Below are 23,079 nucleotides of genomic sequence, written 5' to 3'. Positions count from 1 at the left end.
AGTCCTCCCTGGAGAGACAGAGACACTAGTTTAGTACTGTGGTAGGAGTAGTCCTCCCTGGAGAGACAGAGACACTAGTTTAGTACTGTGGTAGGAGTAGTCCTCCCTGGAGAGACAGAGACACTAGTTTAGTACTGTGGTAGGAGTAGTCCTCCCTGGAGAGACAGAGAGACACTAGTTTAGTACTGTGGTAGGAGTAGTCCTCCCTGGAGAGACAGAGAGACAGAGACACTAGTTTAGTACTGTGGTAGGAGTAGTCCTCCCTGGAGAGACAGAGAGACAGAGACACTAGTTTAGTACTGTGGTAGGAGTAGTCCTCCCTGGAGAGACAGAGACACTAGTTTAGTACTGTGGTAGGAGTAGTCCTCCCTGGAGAGACAGAGAGACAGAGACACTAGTTTAGTACTGTGGTAGGAGTAGTCCTCCCTGGAGAGACAGAGACACTAGTTTAGTACTGTGGTAGGAGTAGTCCTCCCTGGAGAGACAGAGACACTAGTTTAGTACTGTGGTAGGAGTAGTCCTCCCTGGAGAGACAGAGAGACAGAGACACTAGTTTAGTACTGTGGTAGGAGTAGTCCTCCCTGGAGAGACAGAGCAAACAGACAGCATGTAGAGGCTCCATAGAGACAGGGAGGGGGGTTAGAGGAAGGGAGGGGGGTTAGAGGCTCCATAGAGACAGGGAGGGGGGTTAGAGGAAGGGAGGGGGGTTAGAGGCTCCATAGAGACAGGGAGGGGGGTTAGAGGCTCATAGAGCAGGGAGGGGGGTTAGAGGCTCCATAGAGACAGGGAGGGGGGTTAGAGGCTCCATAGAGACAGGAGGGGGTTAGAGGCTCCATAGAGACAGGGAGGGGGGTTAGAGGAAGGGAGGGGGGTTAGAGGCTCCATAGAGACAGGAAAGGGGGGTTAGAGGCTCCATAGAGACAGGGAGGGGGGTTAGAGGCTCCATAGAGACAGGGAGGGGGGTTAGAGGCTCCATAGAGACAGGGAGGGGGTTAGAGGCTCCATAGAGACAGGGAGGGGGGTTAGAGGAAGGGAAGGGGGTTAGAGGCTCCATAGAGACAGGGAGGGGATTAGAGGCTCCATAGAGGCAGGAAGGGGGGTTAGAGGCTCCATAGAGACAGGAAGGGGGATTAGAGGCTCCATAGAGGCAGGGAGGGGGTTAGAGGAAGGGAGGGGGTTAGAGGAAGGGAGGGGGTTAGAGGCTCCATAGAGACAGGAAAGGGGGGTTAGAGGCTCCATAGAGACAGGAAAGGGGGGTTAGAGGAAGGGAGGGGGTTAGAGGCTCCATAGAGACAGGAAGGGGGGTTAGAGGCTCCATAGAGACAGGAAAGGGGGGTTAGAGGCTCCATAGAGACAGGAAAGGGGGGTTAGAGGAAGGGAGGGGTTAGAGGCTCCATAGAGACAGGAAGGGGGGTTAGAGGCTCCATAGAGTCAGGAAAGGGGGGTTAGAGGCTCCATAGAGACATGAAAGGGGGGTTAGAGGAAGGGAGGGGGTTAGAGGCTCCATAGAGACAGGAAGGGGGGTTAGAGGCTCCATAGAGTCAGGAAAGGGGGGTTAGAGGCTCCATAGAGACAGGAAAGGGGGGTTAGAGGCTCCATAGAGACAGGAAAGGGGGGTTAGAGGAAGGGAGGGGTTAGAGGCTCCATAGAGACAGGAAGGGGGTTTAGAGGCTCCATAGAGTCAGGAAAGGGGGGTTAGAGGCTCCATAGAGACAGGAAAGGGGGGTTAGAGGAAGGGAGGGGGTTAGAGGCTCCATAGAGACAGGAAGGGGGGTTAGAGGCTCCATAGAGTCAGGAAAGGGGGGTTAGAGGCTCCATAGAGACAGGAAGGGGGGTTAGAGGCTCCATAGAGACAGGAAGGGGGGTTAGAGGCTCCATAGAGTCAGGAAAGGGGGGTTAGAGGCTCCATAGAGACAGGAAGGGGGGTTAGAGGCTCCATAGAGTCAGGAAGGGGGGTTAGAGGCTCCATAGAGTCAGGAAAGGGGGGTTAGAGGCTCCATAGAGTCAGGAAAGGGGGGTTAGAGGCTCCATAGAGTCAGGAAAGGGGGGTTAGAGGCCCCATAGAGACAGGAAGGGGGGTTAGAGGCTCCATAGAGACAGGAAGGGGGGGTTAGAGGCTCCATAGAGACAGGAAGGGGGGTTAGAGGCTCCATAGAGTCAGGAAAGGGGGGTTAGAGGCCCCATAGAGACAGGAAGGGGGGTTAGAGGCTCCATAGAGTCAGGAAAGGGGGGTTAGAGGCTCCATAGAGACAGGAAGGGGGGTTAGAGGCTCCATAGAGACAGGAAGGGGGGTTAGAGGCTCCATAGAGTCAGGAAAGGGGGGTTAGAGGCTCCATAGAGACAGGAAAGGGGGGTTAGAGGCTCCATAGAGACAGAAAGGGGGGTTAGAGGCTCCATAGAGACAGGGAGGGGGTTAGAGGAAGGGAGGGGGTTAGAGGCTCCATAGAGACAGGAAGGGGGGTTAGAGGCTCCATAGTGATTGGTTGGCTGGTTACTGTACCTCCCAGTGCCATCCAGATTGGAGCGATGTATGAAGTTGAACTTGGCGTCCGCCCAGTACAGTTTCTCCCGGCTGTAGTCCAGCGTGAGCCCGTTGGGCCAGTAGATCTCCTTATCAATGATCATGGCTCTGCTTGTACCGTCCATCCCCGCTCGCTCAATCTTAGGGACCTCGCCCCAGTCCGTCCAGTACATGTACCTGCAGAGGAGAACGTGTTAGTAAAAAGTTCCCACCAACTCTGACCCGTAACTCGGTCCGTGTCTCGGACTGAGCCAGGCAGCAACACCGCCTGGCTGGGAGCTGTTTTTACCGTCAGGCAGCAACACCGCCTGGCTGGGAGCTGTTTTTACCGTCAGGCAGCAACACCGCCTGGCTGGGAGCTGTTTTTACCGTCAGGCAGCAACACCGCCTGGCTGGGAGCTGTTTTTACCGTCAGGCAGCAACACCGCCTGGCTGGGAGCTGTTTTTACCGTCAGGCAGCAACACCGCCTGGCTGGGAGCTGTTTTTACCGTCAGGCAGCAACACCGCCTGGCTGGGAGCTGTTTTTACCGTCAGGCAGCAACACCGCCTGGCTGGGAGCTGTTTTTACCGTCAGGCAGCAACACCGCCTGGCTGGGAGCTGTTTTTACCGTCAGGCAGCAACACCGCCTGGCTGGGAGCTGTTTTTACACGCAGGGCCGGGCCGCCACACGCAGGGCCGGGCCGCCACACGCAGGGCCAGACCCCCCCCCCCCCAACACACTGCATGCCAACATGGCTTGGCTGTTACCCTGTGTTAATAGCTGCCAGTAACTTAGAAGATAAAGGACTCCTATACCTCCCTCTGGTAGGGGGGGGGACACAGAGAGGAGGAGGAGGAGGAGGGGGGGGACACAGAGAGGAGGAGGAGGAGGAGGAGGAGGAGGAGGGGGGGGGGACACAGAGAGGAGGAGGGGGGACACCTTAACCCTCCTGCTAAACCCATCACAGCGCTACGTTTCCACCTTAACCCTCCTGCTAAACCCATCCCAGCGCTACGTTTCCACCTTAACCCTCCTGCTAAACCCATCCCAGCGCTACGTTTCCACCTTAACCCTCCTGCTAAACCCATCACAGCGCTACGTTTCCACCTTAACCCTCCTGCTAAACCCATCCCAGCGCTACGTTTCCACCTTAACCCTCCTGCTAAACCCATCCCAGCGCTACGTTTCCACCTTAACCCTCCTGCTAAACCCATCACAGCGCTACGTTTCCACCTTAACCCTCCTGCTAAACCCATCACAGCGCTACGTTTCCTCCTTAACCCTCCTGCTAAACCCATCCCAGCGCTACGTTTCCTCCTTAACCCTCCTGCTAAACCCATCCCAGCGCTACGTTTCCTCCTTAACCCTCCTGCTAAACCCATCACAGCGCTACGTTTCCACCTTAACCCTCCTGCTAAACCCATCCCAGCGCTACGTTTCCTCCTTAACCATCCTGCTACGTTTCCACCTTAACCCTCCTGCTAAACCCATCACAGCGCTACGTTTCCTCCTTAACCCTCCTGCTAAACCCATCCCAGCGCTACGTTTCCACCTTAACCCTCCTGCTAAACCCATCCCAGCGCTACGTTTCCACCTTAACCCTCCTGCTAAACCCATCCCAGCGCTACGTTTCCACCTTAACCCTCCTGCTAAACCCATCCCAGCGCTACGTTTCCACCTTAACCCTCCTGCTAAACCCATCCCAGCGCTACGTTTCCACCTTAACCCTCCTGCTAAACCCATCCCAGCGCTACGTTTCCACCTTAACCCTCCTGCTAAACCCATCACAGCGCTACGTTTCCACCTTAACCCTCCTGCTAAACCCATCACAGCGCTACGTTTCCACCTTAACCCTCCTGCTAAACCCATCCCAGCGCTACGTTTCCACCTTAACCCTCCTGCTAAACCCATCACAGCGCTACGTTTCCACCTTAACCCTCCTGCTAAACCCATCCCAGCGCTACGTTTCCACCTTAACCCTCCTGCTAAACCCATCCCAGCGCTACGTTTCCTCCTTAACCCTCCTGCTAAACCCATCACAGCGCTACGTTTCCACCTTAACCCTCCTGCTAAACCCATCACAGCGCTACGTTTCCACCTTAACCCTCCTGCTAAACCCATCCCAGCGCTACGTTTCCTCCTTAACCCTCCTGCTAAACCCATCCCAGCGCTACGTTTCCACCTTAACCCTCCTGCTAAACCCATCACAGCGCTACGTTTCCACCTTAACCCTCCTGCTAAACCCATCCCAGCGCTACGTTTCCACCTTAACCCTCCTGCTAAACCCATCCCAGCGCTACGTTTCCACCTTAACCCTCCTGCTAAACCCATCACAGCGCTACGTTTCCACCTTAACCCTCCTGCTAAACCCATCACAGCGCTACGTTTCCACCTTAACCCTCCTGCTAAACCCATCCCAGCGCTACGTTTCCACCTTAACCCTCCTGCTAAACCCATCCCAGCGCTACGTTTCCACCTTAACCCTCCTGCTAAACCCATCCCAGCGCTACGTTTCCTCCTTAACCCTCCTGCTAAACCCATCCCAGCGCTACGTTTCCACCTTAACCCTCCTGCTAAACCCATCCCAGCGCTACGTTTCCACCTTAACCCTCCTGCTAAACCCATCACAGCGCTACGTTTCCACCTTAACCCTCCTGCTAAACCCATCCCAGCGCTACGTTTCCACCTTAACCCTCCTGCTAAACCCATCCCAGCGCTACGTTTCCTCCTTAACCCTCCTGCTAAACCCATCACAGCGCTACGTTTCCACCTTAACCCTCCTGCTAAACCCATCACAGCGCTACGTTTCCACCTTAACCCTCCTGCTAAACCCATCCCAGCGCTACGTTTCCTCCTTAACCCTCCTGCTAAACCCATCCCAGCGCTACGTTTCCACCTTAACCCTCCTGCTAAACCCATCACAGCGCTACGTTTCCACCTTAACCCTCCTGCTAAACCCATCCCAGCGCTACGTTTCCACCTTAACCCTCCTGCTAAACCCATCCCAGCGCTACGTTTCCACCTTAACCCTCCTGCTAAACCCATCACAGCGCTACGTTTCCACCTTAACCCTCCTGCTAAACCCATCCCAGCGCTACGTTTCCACCTTAACCCTCCTGCTAAACCCATCACAGCGCTACGTTTCCACCTTAACCCTCCTGCTAAACCCATCCCAGCGCTACGTTTCCTCCTTAACCCTCCTGCTAAACCCATCCCAGCGCTACGTTTCCACCTTAACCCTCCTGCTAAACCCATCACAGCGCTACGTTTCCACCTTAACCCTCCTGCTAAACCCATCCCAGCGCTACGTTTCCACCTTAACCCTCCTGCTAAACCCATCACAGCGCTACGTTTCCACCTTAACCCTCCTGCTAAACCAGGGGCCGGGGGGGACCGGAGCCCTCCCACCCCGTTCAGGGGGACTGAAGCCCTCCCACCCTGTTCAGGGGGGACCGGAGCCCTACCACCCTGTTCAGGGGGGACTGGAGCCCTACCACCCTGTTCAGGGGGGACTGGAGCCCTACCACCCTGTTCAGGGGGGACTGAAGTCCCACCACCCTGTTCAGGGGGGACTGAAGCCCTCCCACCCTGTTCAGGGGGGACCGGAGCCCTACCACCCTGTTCAGGGGGGACCGGAGCCCTACCACCCTGTTCAGGGGGGACCGGAGCCCTACCACCCTGTTCAGGGGGGACTGGACCTCACACCCTGTTCAGGGGGGACTGGAGCCCTCGCACCCTGTTCAGGGGGGACTGGAGCCCTCGCACCCTGTTCAGGGGGGACCGGAGCCCTCGCACCCTGTTCAGGGGGGACTGAAGCCCTACCACCCTGTTCAGGGGGGACCGGGGACCTCGCACCCTGTTCAGGGGGGACTGAAGCCCTACCACCCTGTTCAGGGGGGACTGGACCTCGCACCCTGTTCAGGGGGGACTGAAGCCCTACCACCCTGTTCAGGGGGGACTGGACCTCGCACCCTGTTCAGGGGGGACTGAAGCCCTACCACCCTGTTCAGGGGGGACTGGACCTCTCACCCTGTTCAGGGGGGACTGGACCTCGCACCCTGTTCAGGGGGGACTGAAGCCCTACCACCCTGTTCAGGGGGGACTGGACCTCGCACCCTGTTCAGGGGGGACCTCGCACCCTGTTCAGGGGGGGACTGGCCCTCGCACCCTGTTCAATTTTAAGCCCTAAATACAGCCTGGACAATACAGGCTGGTCCAGATCCTACCAATATAACGCCCTAAATACAGCCTGGACAATACAGGCTGGTCCAGATCCTACCAATATAACGCCCTAAATACAGCCTGGACAATACAGGCTGGTCCAGATCCTACCAATATAACGCCCTAAATACAGCCTGGACAATACAGGATGGCCCAGCTCCTACCAATATAACGCCCTAAATACAGCCTGGACAATACAGGATGGTCCAGATCCTACCAAAGCACCCCCACAACATGATGCTGCCACCCCCGTGCTTCACGGTTGGGATGGTGTTCTTCGGCTTGCAAGCCTCCCCCTTTTTCCTCCAAACATAACGATGGTCATTATGGCCAAACAGTTCTATTTTTGTTTCATCAGACCAGAGGACATTTCTCCAAAAAGTACGATCTTTGTCCCCATGTGCAGTTGCAAACCGTAGTCTGGCTTTTTTTATGGCGGTTTTGGAGCAGTGGCTTCTTCCTTGCAGAGCGGCCTTTCAGGTTATGTCGATATAGGACTCGTTTTACAGTGGATATAAAATTAGCCTATCAGAAGCTTCTAAAGCCATGACATCATTTTCTGGAATTTTCCAAGCTGTTTAAAGGCACAGTCAAACTTAGTGTATGTAAACTTCTGACCCACTGGAATTGTGATACAGTGAATTATAAGTGAAATAATCTGTCTGTAAACAATTGTTGGAAAAATGACTTGTGTCACACACAAAGTAGATGTCCTAACCGACTTGCCAAAACTATAGTTTGTTTAACAAGAAATTTGTGGAGTGGTTGAAAAACCAGTTTTAATGACTCCAACCTGAGTGGATGTAAACTTCCGACTTCGACTGCAGCTCATCTCAGCTGAACAAAGACTTATTTGAGTTGGAGATTTGACAAGCAGCTGATTCAAAATGGAAACTATGTGACCCACCTAAATGTATGTGACAGAGATTAGTGTCTGTCCCAGATGGCTCGCCGAACGACGGAAAGAGACAAACCTATTTCATCCACTCACCACAGAGCACAGACTGGAGAAATGTAAACAAACAGTGTAAACAGCCGTGTCCACTGGACCAGAACAGAGTAAACAAACAGTGTAAACAGCCGTGTCCACTGGACCAGAAGAGAGTAAACAAAGTGTTTACAGCCGTGTCCACTGGACCAGAACAGAGTAAACAAAGTGTTTACAGCCGTGTCCACTGACCAGAACAGAGTAAACAAAGTGTTTACAGCCGTGTCCACTGACCAGAACAGAGTAAACAAAGTGTTTACAGCCGTGTCCACTGGACCAGAACAGAGTAAACAAAGTGTTTACAGCCGTGTCCACTGACCAGAACAGAGTAAACTGTCCAGTAGACAGTAAATCTCTAAGCAACATATTAGCCCCGTGTAAATCCGGACGAGGAACAGACATATCCGTGTAAATCTAGACGAGGAACAGACATATCCGTGTAAATCCAGACGAGGAACAGACATATCCGTGTAAATCCGGACGAGGAACAGACATATCCGTGTAAATCTAGACGAGGAACAGACATATCCGTGTAAATCCGACGAGGAACAGACATATCCGTGTAAATCTAGACGAGGAACAGACATATCCGTGTAAATCCAGACGAGGAACAGACATATCCGTGTAAATCCATATCCGTGTAAATCCAGACGAGGAACAGACATATCCGTGTAAATCCAGACGAGGAACAGAAGACGAGGAACAGACATATCCGTGTAAATCCGGACGAGGAACAGACATATCCGTGTAAATCCGGACGAGGAACAGACATATCCGTGTAAATCCGGACGAGGAACAGACATATCCGTGTAAATCTAGACGAGGAACAGACATATCCGTGTAAATCTCGAGACGAGGAACAGACATATCCGTGTAAATCTAGACGAGGAACAGACATATCCGTGTAAATCCGGACGAGGGGATCAACAGCAACACTACCATCGTGATGTTTAGGTTACTAAGAGCAACCAGGAAGAAGGATTCCATTCCGTCCAATAGAGCGAGAGAGAGGATTCTCGACCCGAGATCTGGACCTCAGAGCAGAAACGCCACGACACAGACGATTCGCTGACGCTCTACCGTGTCACTAACCCCTCCCCCTTCCGTCCATGTCAGAGAAGACTCCTCCCCCTTCCGCCATGACAGAGAAGACTCCTCCCCCGTCCGCCATGTCAGAGAAGACTCCTCCCCCTTCCTACCTGGTCACGTTGTTATTAATTCAAGTCGTCCAATCACAGTTCATACCAGGGTTTAACTCCTGCACCCCCAGGTGCAAACAGATAATGCACACATGTCCTCACGACCCCATTAACACAGCATCTAGCTGTGGGTCCTGGTAGTTCTGCCGTATCAGTCCTCACGACCCCATTAACACAGCATCTAGCTGTGGGTCCTGGTAGTTCTGCCGTATCAGTCCTCACGACCCCATTAACACAGCATCTAGCTGTGGGTCCTGGTAGTTCTGCCGTATCAGTCCTCACGACCCCATTAACACAGCATCTAGCTGTGGGTCCTGGTAGTTCTGCCGTATCAGTCCTCACGACCCCATTAACACAGCATCTAGCTGTGGGTCCTGGTAGTTCTGCTGTATCAGTCCTCACGACCCCATTAACACAGCATCTAGCTGTGGGTCCTGGTAGTTCTGCCGTATCAGTCCTCACGACCCCATTAACACAGCATCTAGCTGTGGGTCCTGGTAGTTCTGCCGTATCAGTCCTCACGACCCCATTAACACAGCATCTAGCTGTGGGTCCTGGTAGTTCTGCTGTATCAGTCCTCACGACCCCATTAACACAGCATCTAGCTGTGGGTCCTGGTAGTTCTGCTGTATCAGTCCTCACGACCCCATTAACACAGCATCTAGCTGTGGGTCCTGGTAGTTCTGCTGTATCAGTCCTCACGACCCCATTAACACAGCATCTAGCTGTGGGTCCTGGTAGTTCTGCCGTATCAGTCCTCACGACCCCATTAACACAGCATCTAGCTGTGGGTCCTGGTAGTTCTGCTGTATCAGTCCTCACGACCCCATTAACACAGCATCTAGCTGTGGGTCCTGGTAGTTCTGCCGTATCAGTCCTCACGACCCCATTAACACAGCATCTAGCTGTGGGTCCTGGTAGTTCTGCCGTATCAGTCCTCACGACCCCATTAACACAGCATCTAGCTGTGGGTCCTGGTAGTTCTGCCGTATCAGTCCTCACGACCCCATTAACACAGCATCTAGCTGTGGGTCCTGGTAGTTCTGCCGTATCAGTCCTCACGACCCCATTAACACAGCATCTAGCTGTGGGTCCTGGTAGTTCTGCTGTATCAGTCCTCACGACCCCATTAACACAGCATCTAGCTGTGGGTCCTGGTAGTTCTGCTGTATCAGTCCTCACGACCCCATTAACACAGCATCTAGCTGTGGGTCCTGGTAGTTCTGCCGTATCAGTCCTCACGACCCCATTAACACAGCATCTAGCTGTGGGTCCTGGTAGTTCTGCCGTATCAGTCCTCACGACCCCATTAACACAGCATCTAGCTGTGGGTCCTGGTAGTTCTGCCGTATCAGTCCTCACGACCCCATTAACACAGCATCTAGCTGTGGGTCCTGGTAGTTCTGCCGTATCAGTCCTCACGACCCCATTAACACAGCATCTAGCTGTGGGTCCTGGTAGTTCTGCCGTATCAGTCCTCACGACCCCATTAACACAGCATCTAGCTGTGGGTCCTGGTAGTTCTGCCGTATCAGTCCTCACGACCCCATTAACACAGCATCTAGCTGTGGGTCCTGGTAGTTCTGCCGTATCAGTCCTCACGACCCCATTAACACAGCATCTAGCTGTGGGTCCTGGTAGTTCTGCCGTATCAGTCCTCACGACCCCATTAACACAGCATCTAGCTGTGGGTCCTGGTAGTTCTGCCGTATCAGTCCTCACGACCCCATTAACACAGCATCTAGCTGTGGGTCCTGGTAGTTCTGCTGTATCAGTCCTCACGACCCCATTAACACAGCATCTAGCTGTGGGTCCTGGTAGTTCTGCTGTATCAGTCCTCACGACCCCATTAACACAGCATCTAGCTGTGGGTCCTGGTAGTTCTGCCGTATCAGTCCTCACGACCCCATTAACACAGCATCTAGCTGTGGGTCCTGGTAGTTCTGCCGTATCAGTCCTCACGACCCCATTAACACAGCATCTAGCTGTGGGTCCTGGTAGTTCTGCTGTATCAGTCCTCACGACCCCATTAACACAGCATCTAGCTGTGGGTCCTGGTAGTTCTGCTGTATCAGTCCTCACGACCCCATTAACACAGCATCTAGCTGTGGGTCCTGGTAGTTCTGCTGTATCAGTCCTCACGACCCCATTAACACAGCATCTAGCTGTGGGTCCTGGTAGTTCTGCCGTATCAGTCCTCACGACCCCATTAACACAGCATCTAGCTGTGGGTCCTGGTAGTTCTGCCGTATCAGTCCTCACGACCCCATTAACCTGTACTGTCCCTAACGTTCTAGTGTCCTCCGGCCTGTACTGTCCCCTAACGTTCTAGTGTCCTCCAGCCTGTACTGTCCCCTAACGTTCTAGTGTCCTCCGGCCTGTACTGTCCCCTAACGTTCTAGTGTCCTCCGGCCTGTACTGTCCCCTAACGTTCTAGTGTCCTCCGGCCTGTACTGTCCCCTAACGTTCTAGTGTCCTCCGGCCTGTACTGTCCCCTAACGTTCTAGTGTCCTCCGGCCTGTACTGTCCCCTAACGTTCTAGTGTCCTCCGGCCTGTACTGTCCCCTAACGTTCTAGTGTCCTCCGGCCTGTACTGTCCCCTAACGTTCTAGTGTCCTCCGGCCTGTACTGTCCCCTAACGTTCTAGTGTCCTCCGGCCTGTACTGTCCCCTAACGTTCTAGTGTCCTCCGGCCTGTACTGTCCCCTAACGTTCTAGTGTCCTCCGGCCTGTACTGTCCCCTAACGTTCTAGTGTCCTCCGGCCTGTACTGTCCCCTAACGTTCTAGTGTCCTCCGGCCTGTACTGTCCCCTAACGTTCTAGTGTCCTCCGGCCTGTACTGTCCCCTAACGTTCTAGTGTCCTCCGGCCTGTACTGTCCCCTAACGTTCTAGTGTCCTCCGGCCTGTACTGTCCCCTAACGTTCTAGTGTCCTCCGGCCTGTACTGTCCCCTAACGTTCTAGTGTCCTCCGGCCTGTACTGTCCCCTAACGTTCTAGTGTCCTCCGGCCTGTACTGTCCCCTAACGTTCTAGTGTCCTCCGGCCTGTACTGTCCCCTAACGTTCTAGTGTCCTCCAGCCTGTACTGTCCCCTAACGTTCTAGTGTCCTCCAGCCTGTACTGTCCCCTAACGTTCTAGTGTCCTCCAGCCTGTACTGTCCCCTAACGTTCTAGTGTCCTCCAGCCTGTACTGTCCCCTAACGTTCTAGTGTCCTCCAGCCTGTACTGTCCCCTAACGTTCTAGTGTCCTCCGGCCTGTACTGTCCCCTAACGTTCTAGTGTCCTCCGGCCTGTACTGTCCCCTAACGTTCTAGTGTCCTCCGGCCTGTACTGTCCCCTAACGTTCTAGTGTCCTCCAGCCTATACTGTCCCCTAACGTTCTAGTGTCCTCCGGCCTGTACTGTCCCCTAACGTTCTAGTGTCCTCCGGCCTGTACTGTCCCCTAACGTTCTAGTGTCCTCCGGCCTGTACTGTCCCCTCACGTTCTAGTGTCCTCCAGCCTGTACTGTCCCCTAACGTTCTAGTGTCCTCCAGCCTGTACTGTCCCCTAACGTTCTAGTGTCCTCCAGCCTGTACTGTCCCCTAACGTTCTAGTGTCCTCCGGCCTGTACTGTCCCCTAACGTTCTAGTGTCCTCCGGCCTGTACTGTCCCCTAACGTTCTAGTGTCCTCCAGCCTGTACTGTCCCCTAACGTTCTAGTGTCCTCCGGCCTGTACTGTCCCCTAACGTTCTAGTGTCCTCCAGCCTGTACTGTCCCCTAACGTTCTAGTGTCCTCCGGCCTGTACTGTCCCCTAACGTTCTAGTGTCCTCCAGCCTGTACTGTCCCCTAACGTTCTAGTGTCCTCCAGCCTGTACTGTTCCCTAACGTTCTAGTGTCCTCCAGCCTGTACTGTCCCCTAACGTTCTAGTGTCCTCCGGCCTGTACTGTCCCCTAACGTTCTAGTGTCCTCCGGCCTGTACTGTCCCCTAACGTTCTAGTGTCCTCCAGCCTGTACTGTCCCCTAACGTTCTAGTGTCCTCCGGCCTGTACTGTCCCCTAACGTTCTAGTGTCCTCCAGCCTGTACTGTCCCCTAACGTTCTAGTGTCCTCCGGCCTGTACTGTCCCCTAACGTTCTAGTGTCCTCCAGATGGACGGATACATCTGTTCGAGGGGGAGAAGCTCTTGGTTTAAGGAACCTTGCAACCCAATCCAGGTAAGGGTCAAAGGTGAGACACGCCCTCAGTAACACACTCCTCCTCCTCCTCCTCCTCCTCCTCCTCCTCCTCCTCCTCCCAGACCAAACCGGGTCCAGAGAGATGGCTCGGGGCTGGTCCAGGTAGTTCTACTGAACTCTACTTTACTACAGGTTGTCAGGTACTACTCACCCTCTACCCGGGTCCAGAGAGATGGCTCGGGGCTGGTCCAGATCCTGCCAGAAAAGAACTCTCCGTAACGATCCGTCCAACTCGGCCACCTCGATCCGATTGGTCTCGGAGTCCGTCCAGTACAGCTTCCTGCCTAACCAGTCGCAGGCCAGGCCGTCCGGGGACGCCAACCCCGATACGACCACCGTCTGGGATGCCGCCGCTGCCGCCGGGCCGGACCCCGATTGGTTGAAGGTGGTGCGTTTGATGGCTTCCTCGCTGACGTCACTCCAGTAGACCAATCCCTGGGCGTATACGTAATCCACGGCGGCGGCGTCCTCCAGACCGCCGACCACCACCGTGGCGTTGGCCCTGCCGTGAGCCGCATCCACCAGCCGCAGGTCCCGCCGGTTGGCATACAGCAGGAGGGGTACACCTGGTGGGGGGCGGGGATAGGGTCAGACAGAAATACAGGAGGGGTACACCTGGTGGGCGGGGATAGGGTCAGGAGGGGTACACCTGGTGGGGGGCGGGGATAGGGTCAGGAGAGGTACACCTGGTGGGGGCGGGGATAGGGTCAGACAGAAATACAGGAGGGGTACACCTGGTGGGGGGCGGGGATAGGGACAGACAGAAATACAGGAGGGGTAGACCTGGTGGGGGGCGGGGATAGGGTCAGGAGAGGTACACCTGGTGGGGGCGGGGATAGGGTCAGACAGAAATACAGGAGGGGTACACCTGGTGGGGGGCGGGGATAGGGTCAGACAGAAATACAGGAGGGGTACACCTGGTGGGGCGGGGATAGGGTCAGGAGGGGTACACCTGGTGGGGGGCGGGGATAGGGTCAGACAGAAATACAGGAGGGGTACACCTGGTGGGGGGCGGGGATAGGGACAGGAGGGGTACACCTGGTGGGGGGCGGGGATAGGGTCAGACAGAAATACAGGAGGGGTACACCTGGTGGGGGGCGTGGATAGGGACAGGAGGGGTACACCTGGTGGGGGCGGGGATAGGGTCAGACAGAAATACAGGAGGGGTACACCTGGTGGGGGCGGGGATAGGGACAGGAGGGGTACACCTGGTGGGGGCGGGGATAGGGACAGACAGAAATACAGGAGGGGTACACCTGGTGGGGGCGGGGATAGGGACAGGAGGGGTACACCTGGTGGGCGGGGATAGGGTCAGACAGAAATACAGGAGGGGTACACCTGGTGGGGGGCGGGGATAGGGTCAGGAGGGGTACACCTGGTGGGGGCGGGGATAGGGACAGACAGAAATACAGGAGGGGGTACACCTGGTGGGCGGGGATAGGGTCAGGAGGGGTACACCTGGTGGGCGGGGATAGGGTCAGACAGAAATACAGGAGGGGTACACCTGGTGGGGGCGGGGATAGGGTCAGGAGGGGTACACCTGGTGGGGGGCGGGGATAGGGTCAGACAGAAATACAGGAGGGGTACACCTGGTGGGCGGGGATAGGGACAGGAGGGGTACACCTGGTGGGCGGGGATAGGGTCAGACAGAAATACAGGAGGGGTACACCTGGTGGGGGGCGTGGATAGGGACAGGAGGGGTACACCTGGTGGGGGCGGGGATAGGGTCAGACAGAAATACAGGAGGGGTACACCTGGTGGGGGCGGGGATAGGGACAGGAGGGGTACACCTGGTGGGGGGCGGGGATAGGGACAGACAGAAATACAGGAGGGGTACACCTGGTGGGGGGCGGGGATAGGGTCAGGAGGGGTACACCTGGTGGGGGCGGGACCCCTACAGTACTACAACCCCCCTACAGTACTACAACGCCCCTACAGTACTACAACGCCCCTACAGTACTACAACGCCCCTACAGTACTACAACCCCCCTACAGAACTACAACCCCCCTACAGTACTACAACCCCCCTACAGTACTACAACACCCCTAGAGTACTACAACGCCCCTACAACACCACTACAACGCCCCTACAGTACTACAACACCCCTACAACACCACAACACCCCTACAGAACTACAACACCCCTACAACCCCCCTACAGTACTACAACCCCCCTACAACCCCCCTACAGTACTACGACGCCCCTACAGCACTACGACGCCCCTACAGCACTACGACGCCCCTACAGCACTACGACGCCCCTACAGCACTACGACGCCCTTACAGCACTACGACGCCCTTACAGCACTACGACACCCTTACAGCACTACGACACCCTTACAGCACTACGACACCCTTACAGCACTACGACACCCTTACAGCACTACGACACCCTTACAGCACTACGACACCCTTACAGCACTACGACACCCTTACAGTCGGCCGGGGGGGGGGGCAGATAACCAAGTCAGACGCAACAACCGCTGTCTGTTTCAACATCAACCAACTGAGAAGAAATGTTACCTTCATTTGGTTGAGAGCTGGATCTATTCCTCTCTGTAGTGACCTCTAACCAGAACACTATAAACATATTCAACAACTTGCTTTAGGCAGCTTGTTGTTCACAGACTGAAACGTCTCTGAACAACAAAACAAGGTCCAAACTTGAGTTATCCTCCTCCATGTTGTCTTGAGACCAGTGATTTCTGATCCAAAAAACACACCAGTGATTTCTGATCCAAAACACACACCAGTGATTTCTGATCCAAAACACACACCAGTGATTTCTGATCCAAAAAACACACCAGTGATTTCTGATCCAAAACACACACCAGTGATTTCTGATCCAAAAAACACACCAGTGATTTCTGATCCCCAAAAAACACACCAGTGATTTCTGATCCAAAAAACACACCAGTGATTTCTGATCCCCAAAATACACACCAGTGATTTCTGAGAACAGTTGAATGAAAGTTGAACCACTTTCAGTCTGCTTTTTCTTTACCTCCACGTCATCCAATATGGCTGCCAGATGGCGAGCGAGAGGGCCTAGCCTACTGTAGGACAGTATTACTGCTCAATACTACTCAGACGTGACTACCACTATCAAATTCACATAGGGAATAGTGTGTCATTTGGGATTCCAGCCTATGGGCCCTGGTCCAAGGTAGTGGACTATTTTAAGGTATAGGGATCCATTTGGGAACCACTGAATTCAATACAACCCAGACTAGACTGAAAACATTCACATCCCATAGTATATGAACACTAGTTTCAAAGTACATGGTGATAGACTATTATTGTGAAATAGGTTTATCTATCTATGCCAACTAAATTCTGTATACATCTGGCCCCTCTTTGGACACTGTGTTAACTAACCTCCAGACGAGCTTCAATGCTATACAACTCTACTTCCGTGGCCTCCAACTGCTCTTAAAACGCAGGTAAAACTAAATGCATGCTCTTCAATCGATCGCTGCCTGCACCTGCTCGGCCCGTCCAGCATCACTACTCTGGACGGTTCTGACTTAGAATATGTGGACAACTACAAATACCTAGGTGTCTGGTTAGACTGTAAACTCTCCTTCCAGACTCACATTAAGCATCTCCTATCCAAAATTAAATCTAGAATCGGCTTCCTATTTCGCAACAAAGCCTCCTTCACTCATGCTGCCAAACATACCCTCGTAAAACTGACCATCCTACTGATCCTCGACTTCGGTGATGTCATCTATAAAATAGCCTCCAATACCCTACTCAACAAACTGGATACAGTCTATCACAGTGCCATCCGTTTTGTCACCAAAGCCCCATATACTACCCACCACTGCGACCTGTACGCTCTGGCCCTCGCTACATATTCGTCGCCAGACCCACTGGCTCCAGGTCATCTATAAGTCTCTGCTAGGTAAAGCTCCGCCTTATCTCAGCTCACTGGTCACCATAGCAGCACCCACTCGTAGCACGCGCTCCAGCAGGTATATCTCTCTGGTCATCCCCCCCAAAGCCAACACCTCCTTTGGCCGCCTTTCCTTCCAGTTCTCTGCTGCCAATGACTGGAACGAACTGCAAAAATCACTGAAGCTGGAGACTCATATCTCCCTCACTAGCTTTCAGCACCAGCTGTCAGAGCAGCTCACAGATCACTGCACCTGTACACAGCCCATCTGTAAACAGCCCATCCAACTACCTCATCCCCATACTGTATTTATTTATTTTGCTCCTTTGCACCCCAGTATCTCTACTTGCACATTCATCTTCAGCACATCTACCATTCCAGTGTTTTACTTGCTATATTGTATTTACTTTGCCACCATGGCCTATTTATTGCCTTTACCTCCCTTATCTCACCTCATTTGCTCACACTGTATATAGACTTATTTTTCTACTGTATTATTGACTGTTTGTTTTACTCCATGTGTAACTCTGTGTTGTTGTATGTTGTCGAACTGCTTTGCTTTATCTTGGCCAGGTCGCAGTTGCAAATGAGAACTTGCTCTCAACTAACCTACCTGGTTAAATAAAGGTGAAATAAAATAAATAAATATAAAATATGAAGTGCACTTACTTCACTGAACGGCAGTAGCAAAATAAATCGCCTTCACGCCGGATCCCCTCTGATTCTACCAAAGGCTTGAATAAACTGTCGTCTACTTTGCCATCTCGTAGGTGAATTTAAACCTTTTATATCAAAAACTGGGCAACGCCTAGGCAAAGACATGATGGGTATGACTCCTGGGAGAGAGACTTCCCTTCCGTAGTTCAACACAGTGACCTCAACGTGCCTTCCCTACTAGAAAGAGAACCGTGAATAAGGTTTGTGTGAGAATGAGATGTAGTCCAGATTGAATTAGGTTTGTGTGAGAATGAGATGTAGTCCAGATTTAATGAGGTTTGTGTGATGTAGTCCAGATTGAATTAGGTTTATGTGAGAATGAGATGTAGTCCAGATTGAATTAGGTTTATGTGAGAATGAGATGTAGTCCAGATTGAATTAGGTTTGTGTGAGAATGAGATGTAGTCCAGATTGAATTAGGTTTATGTGAGAATGAGATGTAGCCCAAATTGAATTAGGTTTATGTGAGAATGAGATGTAGCCCAAATTGAATTAGGTTTATGTGAGAATGAGATGTAGCCCAGATTGAATTAGGTTTGTGTGAGAATGAGATGTAGTCCAGATTGAATTAGGTTTATGTGATGTAGTCCAGATTGAATTAGGTTTATGTGAGAATAAGATGTAATCCAGATTGTCCATGATTATTTGAACAGATGTTTACACGGTCACCTTGCAGCGGAAAACTAATATTAAATACAGATATACCAATACGTCAAGGTTCTATAGCTGGTTAGAGAACTACAATCCACATTAGCCTAGTGACTTGCAACAAGACTTTGTAGTATGTGTCCAAAAAGTTAATGAAAGCCATGCCAATGAACATCCTCTGTTCTAACGTGGTTCATGCACTATCCAGTTTTATATTGTAACTAGTTAGATACTTTTATTATAATTGACTTGCAATAAGTTAGTTAGTTACTCTTTCCAAAATGAAAGTACGCAACAAATGTGTCTTATCTGTGGAGGCACCTTTTTTTAAAACGTTTAAAATGTAACATATACAGTCAACATTATTGTTAGCCAGTGTAGCTAGCAGACTTAGCTAGGTATCAGAGTCTCTCTCTGGTTGGCTAAAGATAGTTAGCTTAAATCACAACAGTAACTGCAGAAAATATCTGCCTGTAGCGTAAACAGGTGTGAAAAACTACAAACAACTAGTAAAAAAATCACTGCTAACTTAACTCAAAATGTTACAAACCAACAAAACAGTGGAAATTAAAAATGACTAGTTAGTTAACAATCATCGGATAGCCAACTAGTTAGCTACAGGTAGCAAGACGCTATGGGAAAACACTGTTGTAGTTAGCCATCCTGCTAACGTTAGCTAGTTACAGTAGATACAGGTAGCAAGGCGCTATGGGAAAACACTGTTGTAGTTAGCCATCCTGCTAACGTTAGCTAGTTACAGATACAGGTAGCAAGGCGCTATGGGAAAACACTGTTGTAGTTAGCCATCCTGCTAACGTTAGCTAGTTACAGTAGATACAGGTAGCAAGGCGCTATGGGAAAACACTGTTGTAGTTAGCCATCCTGCTAACGTTAGCTAGTTACAGTAGATACAGGTAGCAAGGCGCTATGGGAAAACACTGTTGTAGTTAGCCATCCTGATAACGTTAGCTAGTTACAGATACAGGTAGCAAGGCGCTATGGGAAAACACTGTTGTAGTTAGCCATCCTGCTAACGTTAGCTAGTTACAGTAGATACAGGTAGCAAGGCGCTATGGGAAAACACTGTTGTAGTTAGCCATCCTGCTAACGTTAGCTAGTTACAGTAGATACAGGTAGCAAGGCGCTATGGGAAAACACTGTTGTAGTTAGCCATCCTGCTAACGTTAGCTAGTTACAGTAGATACAGGTAGCAAGGCGCTATGGGAAAACATTGTTGTAGTTAGCCATCCTGCTAACGTTAGCTAACTACTCCTGATGATGAACAAATCACATCCCCTTCACTGGGCCCCACTAATGAGCAAACGAGGCCATTGCAAAGAAAAGAGCCCCAAATCTAGACACTAGGATCCCCACCTCTGGACACCATATCCCCCCCTCTCCTCCTCCTCCTCCTCCAACTTTCCACGGAAGGAAAAAAATAAATACAAAATAAAACAAGCAAAAAAAGATCAAAACTCACCTCGTATTAGCAAACAAAAACTAGAGAACAACACAGTCCGTAGCACGGCGCCCATCTTTCTGCCTTGTTCTCACCCCGGCCGCTCCTGTTCAGCGCAGGCTTCGCATTGCTGTGTCCTAATTCCTCCGACGGAACTGTTAGATTGTAACAATATATTTGGGGCTTGTTGTTTGTTTGTTTGTTGTTGTTGTTGTTGGGGCTACAATGTAACTGTGCTTATTCTCAGTTCCATTTCTACTAGGTCTGTTTCAGGCTCGGTGGCGCTGCGATTCATTCTCCTGCCTGAGAGCAACATGCCAACCCTCCCCCCTTCTCCTTTACCTTCCCCTCCCGTCTCTTTCTCTGCTGTCTATTGTTGGACTTGATTACATTGCAGCCCCCTCTCGTCCAGCTGGATTTACAACACATTCAAAATCACTACGGTGGCTGGGGGGGGGGGGGGGAATACATTTTAAAAAATCACGCAACCGATAGGGTCAAGATACTTGTTACCTGGTCGAAGACAGAAAACCTGATCTAATGTAACAATTGTTTGAGTGTGAAAGTTCCACATTCCGAAAGGGACTATATTTTTTTCTGCCGGAGTACTCGGTGCTTCGGTTTTTAGAATAACATACCCCTATGACCCTGCCTCCGCTGCTGGCCGGATCTCCTTTTACTCCTCGGAAGAGAATAGAGGAAGGAGAAGAGAGAGGGGGGAATGGTATTATCATGCATTATATACTGAACCAACATAGAAAACACAACATGTAAAGTGTTGCTCTCATGTTTCAGGAACTAAAATAAAAGATCTCCAGAAATTTTCCATATGCAAAAAAAAAATCATCTTTATTTCTCTCAAATTTTTTGGCCACAAATGTGTTTACGTCGCTGTTAGTGAGTATTTCTCCTTTGCCAAGATAATCCATCCACCTGACAGGTGTGGCATATCAAGAAGTTGATTAAACAGCGTGATCATTACACAGGTGCACCTTGTGCTGGGGACAATAAAAAGCCACTAAAATGTTCCGTTTTGTCACAACAACACAATGGCCGCAGATGTCTCAAGTTTTGAGGGAGCGTGCAATTGGCATGCCGAATGTCCACCAGAGATGTTGCCAGAGAATCAAATGTTAATTTCTCTACCATAAGCCGCCTCCAATGTCATTTTAGAAGAATTTGCCAGCCCAGGACCTCCACATCCGGCTTCTTCACCTGCGAGATTACCTGAGACCAGCCACCCAGACAGCTGATAAAACTCTGGGTTTTGTACAACTGAAAAATGTCTGCACAAACTGGTCAGAAACCGTCTCAGGGAAGCTCATCTGCTCGTCATCCTCACCAGGGTCTTGACTGGAGAAGCGTGCTCTTCAAAGATTAATCCCGGGTTTCGACTGTACCGGGCAGATGGTAGACTTATGTCATTGTGTGGGGCAAGCGGTTTGCTGATGTCACGAGATCTCGTGACGAGATCCTGATGCTCGTTGTCGTGTCGTTCATCCGCCACCATCACCTCCATGCACAATCAACAGCCTGATCGACTCGATGTGAAGGAGATGTGTCGCGCTGCATGAGGCAGATGGTCACATTCACAGAAACTGACTGGTTTTCTGACCCACTCCTCTACGTTTTATTGTAAAGTATCTGTGACCAACAGATGCATATCTGTATTCCCAGTCATGTGAAATCCATAGATTAGGACCTAATGAATTCATTTAAATTGACCTGATTTCCTTCAATGAACTGTAACTCAGTCAAATCTTTGAAATTGTTGCATGTTGTTTATATTTGTTCCGTATAGGTCTGCAAGGCAATCCCTAATTTTGCCTGGGTCTTGTTGCCACAAGACTAAATGTAATTGACCGTTAATTTTGCACAAATCTGACTAAAAGATGCAATCATTGTTAGATTTGTTATGATTGGTTATGTGCATTGGATGGTTCTCTTTTGTGATTGGTAGAGGCACCATCTCCTTCAGCAGAGGAATGTATTAATATAAAAACACATTCAACATGACATTCATATATTCTTCTCATTAATTATTATTATTATTATTATTATTACGGCTAATTCAAAAATGTACACCAAGAGGGAACTTTCTCTGCTCAACATCTGAGTTGAAATATTAAGAAAAATAATTCTGGATAATCAGCATCTTGTGTGGAACAGACGATCCAGTTCAATAGAGCTACAGGCTAACTAAAGGACAGTCCAATAGAGCTACAGGCTAACTAAAGGACAGTCCAATAGAGCTACAGGCTAACTAAAGGACAGTTCAATAGAGCTACAGGCTAACTAAAGGACAGTCCAATAGAGCTACAGGCTAACTAAAGGACAGTTCAATAGAGCTACAGGCTAACTAAAGGACAGTCCAATAGAGCTACAGGCTAACTAAAGGACAGTCCAATAGAGCTACAGGCTAACTAAAGGACAGTTCAATAGAGCTACAGGCTAACTAAAGGACAGTCCAATAGAGCTACAGGCTAACTAAAGGACAGTCCAATAGAGCTACAGGCTAACTAAAGGACAGTCCAATAGAGCTACAGGCTAACTAAAGGACAGTCCAATAGAGCTACAGGCTAACTAAAGGACAGTTCAATAGAGCTACAGGCTAACTAAAGGACAGTTCAATAGAGCTACAGGCTAACTAAAGGACAGTCCAATAGAGCTACAGGCTAACTAAAGGACAGTTCAATAGAGCTACAGGCTAACTAAAGGACAGTTCAATAGAGCTACAGGCTAACTAAAGGACAGTTCAATAGAGTTACAGGCTAACTAAAGGACAGTCCAATAGAGCTACAGGCTAACTAAAGGACAGTCCAATAGAGCTACAGGCTAACTAAAGGACAGTTCAATAGAGCTACAGGCTAACTAAAGGACAGTTCAATAGAGCTACAGGCTAACTAAAGGACAGTCCAATAGAGCTACAGGCTAACTAAAGGACAGTTCAATAGAGCTACAGGCTAACTAAAGGACAGTTCAATAGAGCTACAGGCTAACTAAAGGACAGTCCAATAGAGCTACAGGCTAACTAAAGGACAGTCCAATAGAGCTACAGGCTAACTAAAGGACAGTTCAATAGAGCTACAGGCTAACTAAAGGACAGTTCAATAGAGCTACAGGCTAACTAAAGGACAGTCCAATAGAGCTACAGGCTAACTAAAGGACAGTTCAATAGAGCTACAGGCTAACTAAAGGACAGTCCAATAGAGCTACAGGCTAACTAAAGGAC

General features: G+C 51.0%; 1 protein-coding gene across 1 annotated transcript in view; it reads right to left on the bottom strand.

Moving 5' to 3' along the window:
- The window catches only part of lrp6 (low density lipoprotein receptor-related protein 6), a 110,002-nt gene extending 89,757 nt beyond the window's left edge, over nt 1–20,245 (bottom strand). Inside the window, exons 1-3 of the mRNA XM_082978105.1 lie at nt 19,869–20,245; nt 13,277–13,691; nt 2,501–2,698 (exon numbers count right to left, since the gene is read on the bottom strand). Of these exons, the coding sequence (XP_082834231.1) occupies nt 2,501–2,698; nt 13,277–13,691; nt 19,869–19,923 (668 nt within the window). The 5' untranslated portion in view covers nt 19,924–20,245. The remainder of the gene's footprint in view (nt 1–2,500; nt 2,699–13,276; nt 13,692–19,868) is intronic.
- Nucleotides 20,246–23,079: the final 2,834 nt, after the last annotated feature.

This window comes from Salmo salar, chromosome 07 (assembly GCF_965601325.2).
Source record: "Salmo salar chromosome 07, fSalSal1, whole genome shotgun sequence".
Taxonomy (NCBI): domain Eukaryota; kingdom Metazoa; phylum Chordata; class Actinopteri; order Salmoniformes; family Salmonidae; genus Salmo; species Salmo salar.
The sequence above is the reverse complement of the archived record's forward strand: the minus strand, read 5'-3'. Positions and strand labels throughout refer to the sequence as shown.